Source organism: Zea mays, chromosome 3 (assembly GCF_902167145.1).
Source record: "Zea mays cultivar B73 chromosome 3, Zm-B73-REFERENCE-NAM-5.0, whole genome shotgun sequence".
NCBI classification, from domain to species: domain Eukaryota; kingdom Viridiplantae; phylum Streptophyta; class Magnoliopsida; order Poales; family Poaceae; genus Zea; species Zea mays.
Window position 1 is genome coordinate 148,501,473 of NC_050098.1, and position 15,108 is coordinate 148,516,580.

General features: G+C 46.7%; 4 protein-coding genes across 5 annotated transcripts; all 4 read left to right on the top strand.

Moving 5' to 3' along the window:
• The first annotated feature begins 1,357 nt into the window (after positions 1–1,357).
• On the top strand, positions 1,358–3,240 carry LOC100286375 (40S ribosomal protein S10). The gene is made up of 5 exons (NM_001159262.2): positions 1,358–1,442; positions 1,535–1,583; positions 1,757–2,039; positions 2,309–2,444; positions 2,996–3,240. Exons 1-5 carry the CDS (start codon positions 1,440–1,442, stop codon positions 3,062–3,064), a joined length of 540 nt encoding a protein of 179 aa, NP_001152734.2. The 5' UTR covers positions 1,358–1,439; the 3' UTR covers positions 3,065–3,240.
• Positions 3,241–4,337: 1,097 nt separating this feature from the next.
• Positions 4,338–8,495, top strand: LOC103650705 (uncharacterized). Its single transcript, NM_001326389.1, has 5 exons — positions 4,338–4,701; positions 4,809–5,028; positions 6,689–6,757; positions 6,997–7,129; positions 7,226–8,495. Exons 1-5 carry the CDS (start codon positions 4,431–4,433, stop codon positions 8,207–8,209), a joined length of 1,677 nt encoding a protein of 558 aa, NP_001313318.1. The 5' UTR covers positions 4,338–4,430; the 3' UTR covers positions 8,210–8,495.
• A 200-nt stretch (positions 8,496–8,695) lies between these two features.
• Positions 8,696–10,805, top strand: LOC100285075 (ubiquitin-fold modifier 1). The gene is given in 4 exon segments (NM_001157970.1): positions 8,696–8,987; positions 9,132–9,229; positions 10,173–10,205; positions 10,606–10,805. Coding segments are annotated over 4 exon segments (297 nt in total). The 5' UTR covers positions 8,696–8,904; the 3' UTR covers positions 10,689–10,805.
• Positions 10,806–11,941: 1,136 nt separating this feature from the next.
• On the top strand, positions 11,942–14,797 carry LOC100274228 (uncharacterized). Of its 2 annotated transcripts, none has more exons than XM_008674303.2 (9): positions 11,942–12,116; positions 12,230–12,466; positions 12,548–12,652; positions 12,729–12,998; positions 13,089–13,236; positions 13,327–13,511; positions 13,608–13,720; positions 13,813–14,107; positions 14,197–14,797. In XM_008674303.2, the coding sequence occupies exons 1-9, from the start codon at positions 12,042–12,044 to the stop codon at positions 14,383–14,385; spliced, it is 1,617 nt and encodes a 538-aa protein (XP_008672525.1). In that variant the 5' UTR covers positions 11,942–12,041; the 3' UTR covers positions 14,386–14,797. The 2 variants fall into 2 exon arrangements, with proteins under 2 accessions (XP_008672525.1, NP_001142071.2); NM_001148599.2 differs by having other exon boundaries at positions 12,013–12,116; positions 12,732–12,998; positions 14,197–14,783.
• The last annotated feature ends 311 nt before the right edge of the window (positions 14,798–15,108 follow it).

The window sequence follows — 15,108 nt, forward strand, 5'->3', positions numbered from 1 at the left end:
CCCAGTGGGTCGAATTTAAAATGAGCCGGACTTTAACGGGCTTAGGCCGAACGGTCCGTTTGCATCTCTATTTAGACGTACAGTTGGTTCTCATCCATCCAGTCATCGATTGATGCAGACACAAACTGAGTTCAAAGTAGCACGCACTGTCTCCTATCCTATCTGAAAGCGACGCGGAGCGAGGTGACGGATGTGGAGGAGAAACTGAAGCTGCAAGTACTAGGCCGCGGCCCATGACTAGCTCCAGAAAGTAAAGCTTTTCTTTGCGTCGATCGATCACGTACACGCCTCGCTGGCTGTTTCAGTTAAACGCCGTCACTGTCGACTACTTGTTGTGTGGTCTGCATACTTTGCATCTCTTTGCTCCTTGACCAGGAGCAAAAGTTGATCTTTTTTTTTCTTTTTTCAGTCTTCACATCGATCACAACATTGCCAATCATCCTGTCATCATCATACATGTGTTGATGTGTAGGCCCCATGTACGATGCGACTAGACTAGCCATGCATCTCGAGTATATAAGCAGCAGTAAGAGCAACTTCAAAAGGAAATGATATTTTTTTTTTAAAAAAAACTGATCACAAGGGACATACTAAAATAAAGTTTTAGGGATGGAAGAAACTGTTACTTCAGCAATCCGCAAAATATTAAACAACTGACGCGGATGAGTCCGATGATAAAAAGAAATATTGTGGTTCTATCCAAAGACATTGAGTCCTTATACGAGACAGAATAGTGGGGTATCATGAAAAGAAATTATTATAAGAGAATTCTACAAATGAACATTGCTATTTCAGACGAATATATATATATATATATATATATATATATATATATATATATTACATATGTTTCTGTATTTTTTAAAGTTAGTGTATGTCCGGCTACCTAATGTAGCTGTCTTGTCTCCCTCCATCCAGCTACCTCCATTCATTCGGCCCCTGCACTCGTCGTAGGCTCGTAGCTAGCGTCACAGGACGGGTGTCGATGGCGTCCACACGAGGGACGAGCAAATATGAGGGAAATGAGGCTGTAAATAAGGGACGTGAAGTTTTCGGGATAAAAAAAGATCTGTTAGACTAATTAAAAAGCGAATATTTCTCTAATATTAATTTTGGGGTTAGTTTAGGGTTTTTTTAAAGTCGCTCTAAGTACTAATCTATCTCCTACCCTAGCGACATCTGAATCTGAATTCCGATGAGAATGTCCTCCCGCATTTCACAGGCCCAATGCCTAGCCCAGCTTACTTCCTACTACGTCTTATGGAAATGGGCCGACTTCAACCTGTAACGAAGAGAGGGACCCGTGCGGCCCAGGTCCGCCTCTCCCTATATACCAACTCGCCACAAATGTAGGGTTTTCTGTCCGCGCCACCGCTCCTCGACCCCCGCCCAACACTCCCAGCCGTCACGCCGTCGCCGCCGCGAGTCCTTCATTCACCATGGTGAGCGCCTCTCATCGATTCCATTACCTCGTCTGTTGGTTCATTACCAATGCTTCTTCTAACGTGATTTCCATCCCTTCCTCCGTTCGCAGATCATCTCCAAGAAGAACCGCCGCGAGATCTGCAAGTACATCTTCCATGGTGAGCTCCTTCTCCTCCCTCTTCGCCCGTCCCCCTAGGCGCGCCCAATATAAGATTATTTCATTAGATTTAGATACCAATTCAGACATTACAAGCATTAGCAATATTCGGATCGTGTACGACCCAAGCCCGTCCTTGTCTTAGATTGAGAACCGTTCAACTTTATGTTGCAGAGGGGGTTCTATATGCCAAGAAGGACTACAACCTGGCCAAGCACCCCAAGCTTGACGTGCCCAACCTGGAGGTGATTAAGCTCATGCAGAGCTTCAAGTCCAAGGAGTATGTCAGGGAGACCTTCTCCTGGCAGTACTACTACTGGTACCTCACCAACGATGGCATTGAGCACCTCCGCAGCTTCCTCAACCTGCCGTCAGAGGTTGTGCCCAACACCCTCAAGAAGTCCTCCAAGCCCCCGTCCCGTCCCTTTGGCTCTGGCCCACCGGGTGACCGCCCCAGGTACATTTGTCACACTAGAGTTGTTTGCAGTTCTGTATTCTGACACCAGATTTTCACATGATGATAATTGAACTCGTCATTGCTGCCTGCTATTTTGACAGTCATTGTGAATTGTTCCAGAGCCTACAAATTTTGTTTCGTATGCATCTAATTTTGAAATTGCCATAAGGCTTCTACATTTACTTTTGTACATTATATCATATTCCTGGATTGCTAGTAGAGTTTCACCATGAAGCCATGGTTACTTACCTATTATGTTTATTTGACAGGGGTCCCCCTCGCTTTGGGGAAGACAGACCTAGGTTTGGGGATAGGGATGGTTACAGAGGAGGTCCACGAGGTGCAATGGGTGATTTTGGTGGTGAGAAGGGTAGTGCTCCTGCGGATTTCCAGCCATCTTTTAGGGTAAGTTCTAGAAAACTGCGCGCATCTCACATATTTTTTTGTTTACATTGGTTTCTTAACTCACAAATGTCCAGTTCGTTTCAAGAAAACAAGCTTATTTTTTGCACAACTTGTCCAGCTTTGTTACTCCCGCTCTCTTCCAAATTATTAGATGTTTTTTTTCTAGATTCGTGGTTTTTGCTACGCACTTGGATATACAGTATGTCTAGTTACATAATAAAAGGGATGCATTTAGAAATGTCAAAGTGTCTTATAATTTGAACCGAGGGAGTACTTAAGTTTGTGTGTAGTAATCCGCTTGAGCCCCTTTGGTATATCCATGCATGTTCATGTCTTTGTGCTGGTAAACTCCAAACTGCCTTTATAAGTTATGGTAGTGTGGTTTGCTGTTGGTAAGCAGGTGGGATATTCTTTTTGACCTCTATGTGGCAAGTCATTGTAAATACAGCATTTTCTTAAACATTTCTGGACTGCTAACAGTGCTCTTGCTGCTAATGCAAGCAAATATAGCTTGTGAACTGACTCCAATGTTTTCTCTTCTTTTTTTTCAGGGTAGCAGACCTGGCTTCGGCCGTGGTGGCGGCAGCGCTTTTGGTGCCAGTGGATCTTCCATGGAGTGATCTATCAACTTAAGCGGGAAAATTGATTCAGGATAGGCACATGTTTGTTGATCTTTGAACTTTTGAGGACAATGAGATTTTGGTTTACCGAGCTGTTGCCGTGGCTTGACATGGTTTTGTGATCCTCCTTTTTTTGTTACATTAAATTATTAAAGCAGCAAGTCATCATTCGCATCGATGGTGCTATTGCCCCCTGTTTTGATATCTGATCTCGCTGGGAATGACCTTGCTCTCTGTATTGTTGTGCTCAGAGTTTTGATATCGCTGGACAAGGCATTGCACTCCCTATCGCTTGAAATCGTCTCTGTTGGTGCTGGTGTATAAAACTTTGACGTGTGCCGTTTATAATATATATGTAACTGCAAAACCAAGTTTCTATACAAGTCAAAACAGTATACAATTTGGATCAGAAGGTGGTGCAATGTATAACCCTTCTAAATTTAAGGATGTTTTGTGTCTGATATACTTGTTCGCTGGTGCTTCTACAGTGGATTACAGCAGTTGTGACTTGTTTGACTTTTTTTAGTTTAAGTTTGATCGACTTTTTTAGTTTAAGTTTGATCGGCTCGTCTTATTCAAAACATATCTTATTCAAAAAAATCATAGTTATTTTAATCTTTAGTATGATATTGTTTAGCATATAATATATTTTTAGTTTAGTTTTGACTTTTCATTTTTCTAAAAATAATAATAAAATGAATTGGTCAAACTTGGTTTAAATAAAAAAGTCGAAGGGATTATAAAATGAGATGGGTGGAGTATTTAACTACCTATGTAGATGTGGAAAGCGTATTGCTGTACATCTAAATATATAGTGGATTTTTTATATAAAAAAACTAAATATCTATAATTTAAAATGTATTTCTTTTTTTTTAACGTAGCATAAGAGCACTTAACGATACCACGTTTCAAGAAAATTTGTTTCATTTTCAGATATCCATATCTGACATGAAAACCAAATACACGGCCAAAAAAAAGTCTGAAATGATCGACTCAGACAATCAAACAGCGAATACATAACAATCCTGGTTTAAGCCACCTATGGAATGCCATTTTTTATTATTTCCTGCATTTTGTCTGTAACAAAAAAATTGATTGTCGTAGGATCTCAAATAAAATACCTGAATTTAACGGAGCCATCAGCCATGTGATCTTTGGCACAGCCGTTTGCCTGAAAAAAGACAAATCAAAAAGGAAAAAAGAAGGGAAAAATTCTTCCATTGCGTGCTTGGCAGCTCGTCCGACGCGCCGCAGCGGGCGCTGATAAACCTCCAGTTAAACCCTAGTATCTCCCCGCGTCGCCGCACACATCGCCCGTTCGCACGCGCCGTCCCCCTGGAGGATCGAGCCACCCTCCTCACCTGGAATGGAGGACGGCCTGGAGGAGCCGCCGCCCGCGGGGAGCGCGGCCGCCAACGCCAGCTCCACCTCCGGCGGCGGCAGCGGCGGGAGCAAGGGGTCCCCGTGCGAGGAGTGTGGGGAGCAGCCGTGGAAGTACCGGTGCCCCGGGTGCGGCCGCCTCACCTGCAGCCTCCCCTGCGTGCAGGCCCACAAGCGCCGTACCGCCTGCACGGGCAAGCGCCCACGCACGGACCCCGTCCCGCTCGCCCGATTCGACGACAACCAGCTCATATCCGGTACGCCTCCGCCCCCCTCTTTCTTCTGATTAGCAGTCAACGCTGGCCTCCTCTTGAATTGCTACCTTGTTGTTGTGTCCGCGCTGTGCATGTCGCTGTCGTCAAAGATTACAACTTGCTGGAGGAGGTGAAGCAGGCCCACGATTCCGCGCACAGGCTCATCGGCGGCTTCGGCCGCAACTACGGGGGACGGGGATCAGGCGGCGCCCAGCTGCCCAGATGGCTGTTCTACCTCAGCAAGGCGGCGCACCGCCGTGGTGTCAAGCTCTGCTTTCTCCCCAGGGGCATGGCCAGGAGAGAGCAGAATCGATCGCAACACAATTACAGGTGCTTTGCCTTGTTGATTTAATTTTTACTTGCCATCGGTGTGAACTGGAGATGTTCTGCAGGCTTTCTCTGCAGTTGTTGAATGACATGTCATGCAGTTCCTTTCTCATTATTGTTTGGAAGGATCTTGTTTCAGTTCAAGTATTTGGTGCCTCTAACAGTGTTAGAGAAACGATGAGATGGAACTTTGATGATAAGCCCATCAAGGTTATTAAAACGACGAAACGTTGAAACGCTCATGGGTGGAGTTTTAACTTTTAAACGGTTTAAACAAAGTTTAAACGTAGTTTTAAACAACATAGAGAAATTTCAATATATAATAATTTCAGACAATAACATAAAGTCAAATACCAAACAACCAACATAAGTTCACATAATAATATTGTGCAAAATAAAGTGGAATGCAATGTCCACAACCACAAGCACACATGTGTTACTCAAGCACTCAATAACCATCATCCAAATCATCTAAACCAACATCATCCGTGCTAAAATCAGCCATTTCTCCTCCAATCTATTCTGCAATAATGGAATGCATGTTCAGAACACAGCACTTCAATCCTTCCGCAAGCGAGCAACAGGCAAGCTGTTCGCTTGAGCAACTGCTGAAGTGCTGAAGCAACAGCAAGCGAGCAACATCAACTGAATGCAATGCTGTTCGCTTGAGCAATGAGCATACCAGATAGATTAAACGTCGTCTGATGGGGATAGTGCTTGAGCATACCAGATAGTGCTGGAGCAAGCGAGCAGGCGGCCGGCGGACTGGCCCTGCTTGGCGGGTGGCGGACGTCCCTGTTGTGGCCTTGTGGGGGCGGCGGATGGGCGGACGCGGACAGGGATGGCGCTGCCTGGCACAGGCGATGGCGGCCTGGACTCCTGGAGGCGCCGCGTCGGCTGCACCAGATGGGCGTGGGCGGACAGGGACAGGGACGGCGCGGACTGGAGGCACCGCGGCGGCTACAGCGGACTGGACGGACTGGGCGGCGGAATCCCTATTCCCTAATTGGGCTGGCCGCTGGGCCAAAATTTGCTGGCGGAAGTAAAACGCCCGAAACGCGGCGTTTAATGCTATTTTGCGTTTAAACGTCAAAACGTGACGTTTAAACGTCGTAAAACGACGTTTTACGCGTAAGTGTTAAACGTTTTAGCGTTTCGGTGTTCTGGCAGCGTTTTATAGTTTAAACGTCGTTTAAACGACGTTTTAACGTCGTTTTAATAAGCATGAAGCCCATAGAGCTGTCTAGTTACCATTCAGCTTAATATGCACTAGTTAGGTGATAACTATAATGTCTGTCTGTATCTACTGCAAACTTATATTGATATATTCCACCCTTCTCAGGGCCTGTTTGGATCCATTAGCCGCTAATAGTTATCTAGCTAATAGGTCACAACTAACATTAGCTGCTGTTAGCTAGTTTGGTCCAACTAGAGAAATAGTTGTTAGTTGTGTACTCAGCTAACAATTAACTAGACCTGTTTGGATCCAAGGAGATAATTTTTAACAGCTAACTATTATCTCCATTGGATGCAAACAGGACCTCAGTCATTTTTTCCTACTACAAAAATATATCTCAGCGAGCCGTGCCACTTGCATCACCCTTTCTTGCTTTGCTAGATTATGTCATACGAAAGCTGCTCTAATCTGAATCTCTATGTGCAGGAAGGATTGCATATTCTGGACACTTGAGTGGAAATTCAATTCAACTGATGTTGTCCTAACTGATCATGGGTAAGTTTATGATAGTCCAGTTTCTGTAACAATTGCTCTTTTTCGTTGTTCTGTCGTCCTCAATTGTCTGTTGGCACAAATGTTATTGTTCTGTCTTTACTTGGTTCCACAAGAAATTGAGTACCAGAATTATTATCATAATAGTCTTCCATGTGAAATAGAAACATATGGTGACTGCAGGGCTCTAGTTGCTATCACCCTCCCCTTTCTTTGTGCGCTGATTTTTATGTTTTTTTCAGGATAGATGAGCACACAACCTTGCTCTCTCTATTGGAAAAACATCTTATTCCTGGCCCTTGGAAAGATCAGCTTACACAATATCGGAACACCAAATTACATGATCTGAAACTGTTCATTCAAAAGTGTGCCAAGGTATTGTAAACCAGGTTTTCATGAACATGGAATGCTTGTTGACTTTTGCTGTAGTTCAATTTCATCATATAATTCTTCAATTTTAATCTGTTGTAGCAATCAGAGTCACCGTACCGCCTACTCAATATAGAAGAGCCATTGCGCCCACAGCTGAGGGGTATACTTGTTGTGGAGTACCCAACTATCAATGTATTTCTTCCGTCAGACAATTGTGACTTTGAAATGGAGAAAATGGTGAACAGACTTCCTAAAGATGGAAAAGGCCCTGGCAGCATGACTGACGAGCCACCTGTAGAGGGCAGCAAGTTTCATGAGGAGGAAATAGAGGAAGGCGAACTTTCACCTGAAACTGAGATTATAGATCTCAAGGACCATGGAACTTCAAATGCCTGCAAAATTTCTCCAGCAGATGTTACAAGTGAATCAAAGATAGTTAACAATGTCGATTCTTCTGTGCTCTCATACCCCGGTTGTCAAGCTCAAGCATTACATGGTCAGCCGAAAGGACTGAATCAATATAGCAAGATATCACCAAATGGTACCTCTGGGCCTGCAGAAACTAAATCCCGCATGGAAGTCTGTCCTCTGGATATGGAGAAGACAAGGGAAAGCGGGTTGTCCTCAGAGGGACGCGTTGTAGATCTGAAGGGGTATGGAATTTCATATCCTGTCAGCACTGCAGAGGCAGGAGGTGCAGCTCTATCGAAGATAGACACCAAGGCAACATATCCCTTAGTACCATCTTCCACCAGCATTGTAGTATCTGATGGCGCGACGGGTCCTCAGCTGGAACACAGTCAGCAAAACAAACGGACGCCAAGCTCGACTCCTGAAGCGCTGAAAAGGAAATCTTGCATGAAAGTTTATCCGCTGGACATTGACGAGGGATTGTTCCCCGAGGTACCCGACTTGGCCTTTGAGCAAGAGATGTTGGATACCTACCCAGAGCTCTTCGAGAACATGGATGTCGATGACTTCTTAAGCTGCGATTTTGCAATGGTGAACAGGGACGAACCAGTAGATGCAACGTCTGGGTTACCGAGGGACGACTTGGAGGAAGGGGAGATTCCAACATTGTGAAGGAAGAACGTGATGCTTCACAGGATGTTGCACTCGAGCGGAAGAGTCTGTGTCGTGCTTTTCTAGGACATGTCATGCGACGTAATGGTAGAACACTCACATGTACCTAGCTTGTATAGCTGCAACTTGAAACTATGCAGCCTCTTTTATTCTTTATCGTTTTCTTTAGTCTCGCTGTTGTGTTATGTAGCTCTGCCAGAGCAGCAAGAAATTTTGGGGTTCTAATTTTGTAAGAGATGATGGCTGTTTGGGGATATGGATGTCGAGGATTTCTCAAGCTGTGCAATGATGAATTGCGATGGATATCTCAAGTAGGTAGGAATACCCTGGGGAATTTATGCTGACTGTTGGTTTAGTTTGGATACTCTAGTATTTATTTTAATCCACATGTATTAAGGTAGATTAAAGTGTAAATTAAGATGAATAATAGAGTACCTAAATGGAAAAAGCACAATAAAAATTGAACTGATTGTCCTAAAGTGGCCAGGGGAAAAGAATCTGCTGAAACGCGCGGCACGCGTGAGTTGTGAAAGTTGAGACGCCTCAGAAAAACGCAACCCTTTTTTGGGCTTTGGCTTTTGCTGCAAACAAAAGGCGACGCGGCTGGGATCTAGCACGCTAGCGAGCGAGAGAGACGCACATCTATCTGTCAAGCGACGCCGCGGCCTCGATCAGAGTCGGAGGCGAACACCCCCATGGCGGCGGCTGGCGGCGGCGCAGGAGGGAAGGTATCCTTCAAGATCATCCTCACCTCCGACCCCAAGCTCCCTTTCAAAGTGTGAGTACCACCAGCGCTTCCTCTCTCCCTCGGATCTGGATGCCCCGGCGATCGATCGATCGCCCGCCGTGGCTGTCTGCACGCCTCTGGCTGCTGGTCCCCGATCTGCGATTGACCCGACCCGTCCGCTTTGGGTTCCCGCAGGTTCAGCGTGCCCGAGGCGGCGCCCTTTACCGCGGTGCTCAAGTACGCCGCGGAGGAGTTCAAGGTCCCGCCCCAGACCAGCGCCATCATCACCAACGGTACGCCACCCGTCCATCGCCCCCTCGCGTCATGAAAATTCTTCGCTTGGATTGTGATCTCTCTCTCTCTCTCTCTCTTGCTCGTACGCGATTCGGATCGTCCTCGCCTAGACGCGTAGCTGCCCGGAGAGGATCTACCCGATCATGATGTCTGATAGCAATTTTAGAAGGGAGGAATCGTGCGGTACCAATTTTACAAGGACTCTTGCGAGCTATACGTTGTTTTCGTTTTCGGTGGATGATTGCATTGCTTTTTATCACAACTATTTTGGGATCTGTGGCAAGCTGTTCAATACCACGTTGCCCAGGAATGGAAACCTGTCGCTGCAGTATATAAGAATGCTGCTGCTGGAGCGGTCTTTGTTTTTTTTTGTTCGCCATCGTGGGTTTATTATGCCCTAGGCAATGGCATTCTGTAGTTTCAAATTGTTCCAGTCTTTTCCTTGATATTATGGTTCCATGCATCCTGATACAGCGATACAATCTAAACCTCAATGCATAGTGGAAGGTAATTTGGGCCTTTCGAGCTGTTGCGTATAGAGGCGTAGACATCATTTAGTTCCTGTTAAGCAAATTATCATCAGATTTTCGGTCCTCTCGTTGATCACCCAAATCCTGATTCAGTACACTTGGAAAAATGGGATGATAATTTGCAAGCATTAAAATTTACGCAATCATAGGTTCAACCGGAAAAGAATGTGGTCCTCTTCCCACTCTTAATAGCTTTCTGTCTTTGTTGTCGTTGCCTGATGGTGATCAGCAACGTTGTAAAATAGCACTTTTTATGCGACTATTTGTAACCTTTGTTTCTTTTCTTCTTATAATATAATGAGGCACAGTTCTCTCTTGTGTTTTTGAGGACAAAAAAAACCATCAAGCTTGTGGCACACCATACCCTCTCTCTCTCTCTCTCAATGATTTTGCATTTTATTTCCCTTTGCAGATGGAATTGGCATCAACCCCCAGCAAAGTGCAGGTACCATTTCAAGATACCCATACATTTTTTTCAGAACAGTATTTTCCCCCCTAGCGTACCTCAGACCTTCCAGAAAGTCACTACTTAGGCCTGTTTGGATCCCTGGAGCTAATACAAATAAAGTCTAGTCACTTTAGAGGCTAAAGATCTAAACAGGAAGAGTTAAAAGTGAATAAATTAATAAAAATGTATTCTTTTAGTCACTTTTAGCTCCTAAGGAGGAGCTAAACTTTAGCTAGTTTGCTTTAGCTTCTGGATCCAAACAGGCCCTTAAACTGTGCTGACGCTGAAGCTGTCAGCTGAAATTACCAACAGGGTGGTGATTGGAGTGTTACCTTTTTTTTGTGTGGTATGAGGCCTCGGTTTCTGACATGAACTACTGGTTTTTCCCCCCTTTCAGGCAACGTGTTTCTGAAACATGGTTCGGAGCTGCGTCTCATCCCTCGCGATAGAGTTGGAGCTGTAGTCATGTCTTCCGGTTAGAGGATATATACAGTCCAATGCATAATGAGCAAAACTTGAGAGAAATAAAGCTTTGATGTTGGCCTTGCTTGGCTGTAGGATGTTGTTACAAGGATAATAAGCGAACCTTACCGTACATGTCTCAAGTTGTATGCTCTCTGTTTGTATGTGGAGAGATTTCTGAAAGTGAATCCAGTATCTGAATCGACTCAATTAGCCGCTTTCTGTCTGCACAGAGCGATATGATCCTGCTTCGCGCTCTGTCAGTTCAAAAGTATAGAAATGAGGTGTTCTTCCCTAAATTGCCAAAGATATTGCGAAGGATATGGCTATAAGGGTTAGTTTGGACGGCAGCCTATGGCGTCACACCGCGTCTAATGTGCGGCGGCCAAACCGGACGCCACACCTGCGGCGTCTAAAGTGTGGCACGGTATGGCGGGACATCGTTCCAAACAAGCCTTAAATGCGTCATTTTCAGTAAAACACCACTTAAATGCGTCATTTTCAGTAAAACACCACGTAGAAGAAAGAGGCAATGTGATGAAAATAATTCTAATGAAGAAAGCCCAGAAGCTGAGACAACTTTTGAAGTTAAGAATCTTTTTTGGTTCCGGTTGATATGTCAATCACTTCTTTGAGGACAAGATTTGAAGAACTCTTAATATTTAAAGCTATATTCGGATTTATATTGGGCTCAAGCACCCTTGACCCTCAAGTCGTTAAATGATATAGCAAACTTGAAGTGTGGTGCACTAAATTTGTAAAAAAAAAAACTGTCTCACGAAGGTTCATGCAATGTTGAGGTAGATGATCTGATTTCTGAATTGAAGTTTTTTAAAATCCACATCCAGAAGGTACATCGTCTGCCATGAGATTTTTTTTAAGCACGTCATAAATATATTTTTATATATAAGGAGATTAAATGGACTCCGAGATTGGCGCTGTCCTAGTCTGGCGCCGGCTGCGGCGACCGTACATGGACTCTGAGATCCTTCCACGGAAGCGGAGAGCTCGCAGTCGCACGGCGGCGGCGCCGGGAAACTGATGGCCAGGAAGGAGCGAGCCAACCACAACCAGGCAACCGCGCTGGAAAATAAAAATCGACCGAGAAAAGCCAAAATAGCCCCGCGCTGGGTCTGGGCCTGGGCCCGACCTATCGCTACTCTGTTTCCCTGCGCCGCCGGATCCACACGTGGCGCCGCGTGTGAGGCTCACGGGGATCGCGACCACCTCCGGCCGGCCTCTTATCGGATTTCCTTGTGTTTTTTTTTTCTTTCCGATTTTCGTTTCTCTCTCTTTTCCTTTCCCCCCGTCCCTCTCTTTCTTTCTCTCTTGGAATTGTAATTGGACTCAAAAGTTTCGGCGGCCTTCTCCATGAACACGGTGGCTTCGCTGCCTTTGGCGCCGCGCCTGCTCATTAAGCCCTCCCTCGCCTGCTTCTCCAGAAAGGTGGGTCTCCCTCTTTGATCGTCTATATGGATGGAGTATGTGTGTTGTGAGTTGAGATTGATCGAAGCCTGTCTCTGACGACGCCGATGCCGATGCTCGGTCGTTGCGTGCAGGACGTCGGCCGCTATGGCGGGATCAAGGTGTACGCCGTGCTCAGGGAAGACGGGGCCGAGTTCGCCCGGAACAACAACCTGGAGGCCCTGTTCCAGGTGGACGACCCCGGGCCGCGGGCCCCCGTCAAGAAGTTCCTGGACGTGAACGAGGCTCTGGAGGTGGTCCGCTTCGACATCCAGTACTGCGACTGGAGGGCGCGCCAGGATCTCCTCACCATCATGCTTCTCCACAGCAAGGTAGTACCATAAGCTTCGATTATCAGTTCAGTTTTGCTGAATCATCAGACGCTCGAGGAACTTGAAACTGAAATAATGCAGGTGGTGGAGGTCCTCAACCCTCTGGCGAGGGAGTTCAAGTCCATCGGGACCTTGAGGAAAGAGCTCGCCGAGCTACAGCAGGAGCTGGAAAAAGCTCACAATCAGGTATACAGATCGATTATTACACACACATGGAAGCATGGGAACGAGCCTAGCTAGCTAACCTGACAATCTGATGCAGCAGGTCCATCTCTCGGAAGCCAGAGTCTCATCGGCGCTCGACAAGCTAGCGCATATGGAGACCCTGGTGAGCGCACCATCCACAGCCGAGCCGCCCACTTCTTCCTCCCTGTCTGCAACTGCAAGCAGCACCGCCCGTGTCCGAGCCAAGAACAAACAGCCACGTCGGAGGCTTGACGTGTCCGGCCCAGTGAAGCCTTACAACCCCAGCCTCAAGAACTTCTGGTACCCAGTCGCCTTCTCCAGCGATCTCAAGGCTCCTGACACCATGGTAACTCAGCACATTCAGCGTGTGTGTGTGTGTGCGTGCTTGCTCGCTTAATTACCTGCTGACAACCTACGCGCATTCAATTCTCATCAGGTGCCAATCGACTGCTTCGAGGAGCAGTGGGTGATCTTCCGAGGCAAAGACGGAAGGCCCGGGTGTGTTCAGAACACATGCGCCCACAGGGCATGCCCGCTGCATCTTGGTTCAGTGAACGAGGGCAGGATCCAGTGCCCTTACCATGGTAATTAAGAAGGCAAATCAGTCGATCGACCTACTGAAAAAACAATTAATGCACGGTTAACATATAACGCCTATATATAATAATCTTCAGGTTGGGAGTACTCGACCGATGGCAAGTGCGAAAAGATGCCATCCACAAAGATGCTCGACGTGCGCATCCAGTCGCTGCCATGCTTTGAGCAGGAAGGGATGGTCTGGATCTGGCCCGGGGACGACCCACCCAAGGCTACCATCCCTTCTCTGCTGCCTCCTTCAGGATTTACGGTCCACGCAGAGGTAAAATTAAAGCTAGGAATTCCTACAATGCAATGCAATGCAATGCAATGAAATCTCCTGATGTAACGGCCGGCCAGTGTTCTCTCTATCTTGCAGATAGTGATGGAGCTACCAGTTGAACATGGACTCCTCCTGGACAATCTCCTGGACCTTGCTCACGCTCCTTTCACACACACGTCCACCTTTGCCAAGGGCTGGAGTGTGCCAAGGTATGTATGTATGTATGTATGTATGTATGTATGTATGTATACCTTCCATACCACTTCTTCAATTCGTCAGGAAGCTGACTGTGTTCCTTCAGTTTGGTCAAGTTCCTGACACCCGCGTCTGGGCTCCAAGGGTACTGGGACCCGTACCCGATCGACATGGAGTTCCGGCCACCGTGCATGGTCCTATCGACCATCGGCATCTCCAAGCCCGGGAAGCTACAAGGGAAGAGCACGAGGCAGTGCTCCACGCACCTCCACCAGCTCCACGTCTGCCTGCCCTCCTCCCGGAACAAGACCAGGCTGCTGTACCGGATGTCGCTGGACTTCGCGCCGTGGCTCAAGCACGTGCCGCTCATGCACCTGCTGTGGTCGCATTTCGCAGAGAAGGCGAGTCTAGCTTGTCTCTTGTCCAACTGAAACGAAACCGACTCTTGCTCAAAATCTAGACCATGCATGGTGCTGTGTGTGCTGCGCAGGTGTTGAACGAGGACCTACGGCTCGTTCTTGGCCAGCAAGAGGGGATGATCGACGGCGCCAACGTCTGGAACTGGCCGGTGTCGTACGACAAACTCGGGATCCGGTACCGGCTGTGGAGGGACGCCGTCGAGAGGGGCGCCGACGACCGGTTGCCGTTCAGCAGCACCCAAGCTGAGAGTTTGTCGTAGCGACCGGAACGGGACGGGACCTCTTCCTCGTCGCATTTCTCCGCAAGACGACGGACGGACAGCCAGAGTTAATGTGACCTAGGCGTACGTGCGTCTCTCTCTCTCTCTCTGCGCGGTTCATCGTTCACCTCGGGCTGCTGCGCACTGAAGGATTCTGGAAGGGTGAAGGTTGACGGCCGGAGACGATGATGGGCAGCATCATGGTCTATGGTGTCCACATGCATGTACACTACTAGCGACGACGGCATCATGGGATGCAATTGTAATCTGAGATTGATCTCTTTTTTTTTTCACCCTTTCTGTGTAAAGATTCAGCAAATTGTTGCGTTACTCTTCCAAAGCATGTATAATCAACTACGGAGAAGTGTTCATATATATAAATATGAGAAATTGCAGCTATTGCTACAGTTCATCTGCCCCGTTAGTCACTCCCTTTGGTTTGCCAGTTCAGACAGTTCATATGATTGGACAAAATGATTAAAACTGCCATGTATAAGAAGAAGAAAAAACAACAAGCTTTTGAATACATGTGCATTTGTGACTCCCACTCAATGAGTGCGTGTGATGAATTTCACAATAATTTACCTCACATGTCAATCACGCATCACATTAGAGAAGTATAGAGGTCACACAATACCTAGGCTTTGAGAAAGCTTTTGACAAACTAGAGCACAACACCATCATGAATAGAGATGTCAATGGGTATCCGAAACACGATGGTTT

Coding starts and splice junctions, on each gene's coding strand:
- LOC103650705 (NM_001326389.1), top strand. CDS start 4,431: ATGGAGGACGGCCTGGAGGAGCCGCCGCCCGCGGGGAGCGCGGCCGCC. Junction 4,702..4,808: donor CGACAACCAGCTCATATCCG/GTACGCCTCCGC, acceptor CTGTCGTCAAAG/ATTACAACTTGCTGGAGGAG. Junction 6,758..6,996: donor GTTGTCCTAACTGATCATGG/GTAAGTTTATGA, acceptor TGTTTTTTTCAG/GATAGATGAGCACACAACCT.
- LOC100286375 (NM_001159262.2), top strand. Junction 1,584..1,756: donor CTGCAAGTACATCTTCCATG/GTGAGCTCCTTC, acceptor TTTATGTTGCAG/AGGGGGTTCTATATGCCAAG. Junction 2,040..2,308: donor CCACCGGGTGACCGCCCCAG/GTACATTTGTCA, acceptor TTTATTTGACAG/GGGTCCCCCTCGCTTTGGGG.
- LOC100274228 (XM_008674303.2), top strand. CDS start 12,042: ATGAACACGGTGGCTTCGCTGCCTTTGGCGCCGCGCCTGCTCATTAAG. Junction 12,117..12,229: donor TCGCCTGCTTCTCCAGAAAG/GTGGGTCTCCCT, acceptor CGTTGCGTGCAG/GACGTCGGCCGCTATGGCGG. Junction 12,653..12,728: donor TGGAAAAAGCTCACAATCAG/GTATACAGATCG, acceptor AATCTGATGCAG/CAGGTCCATCTCTCGGAAGC.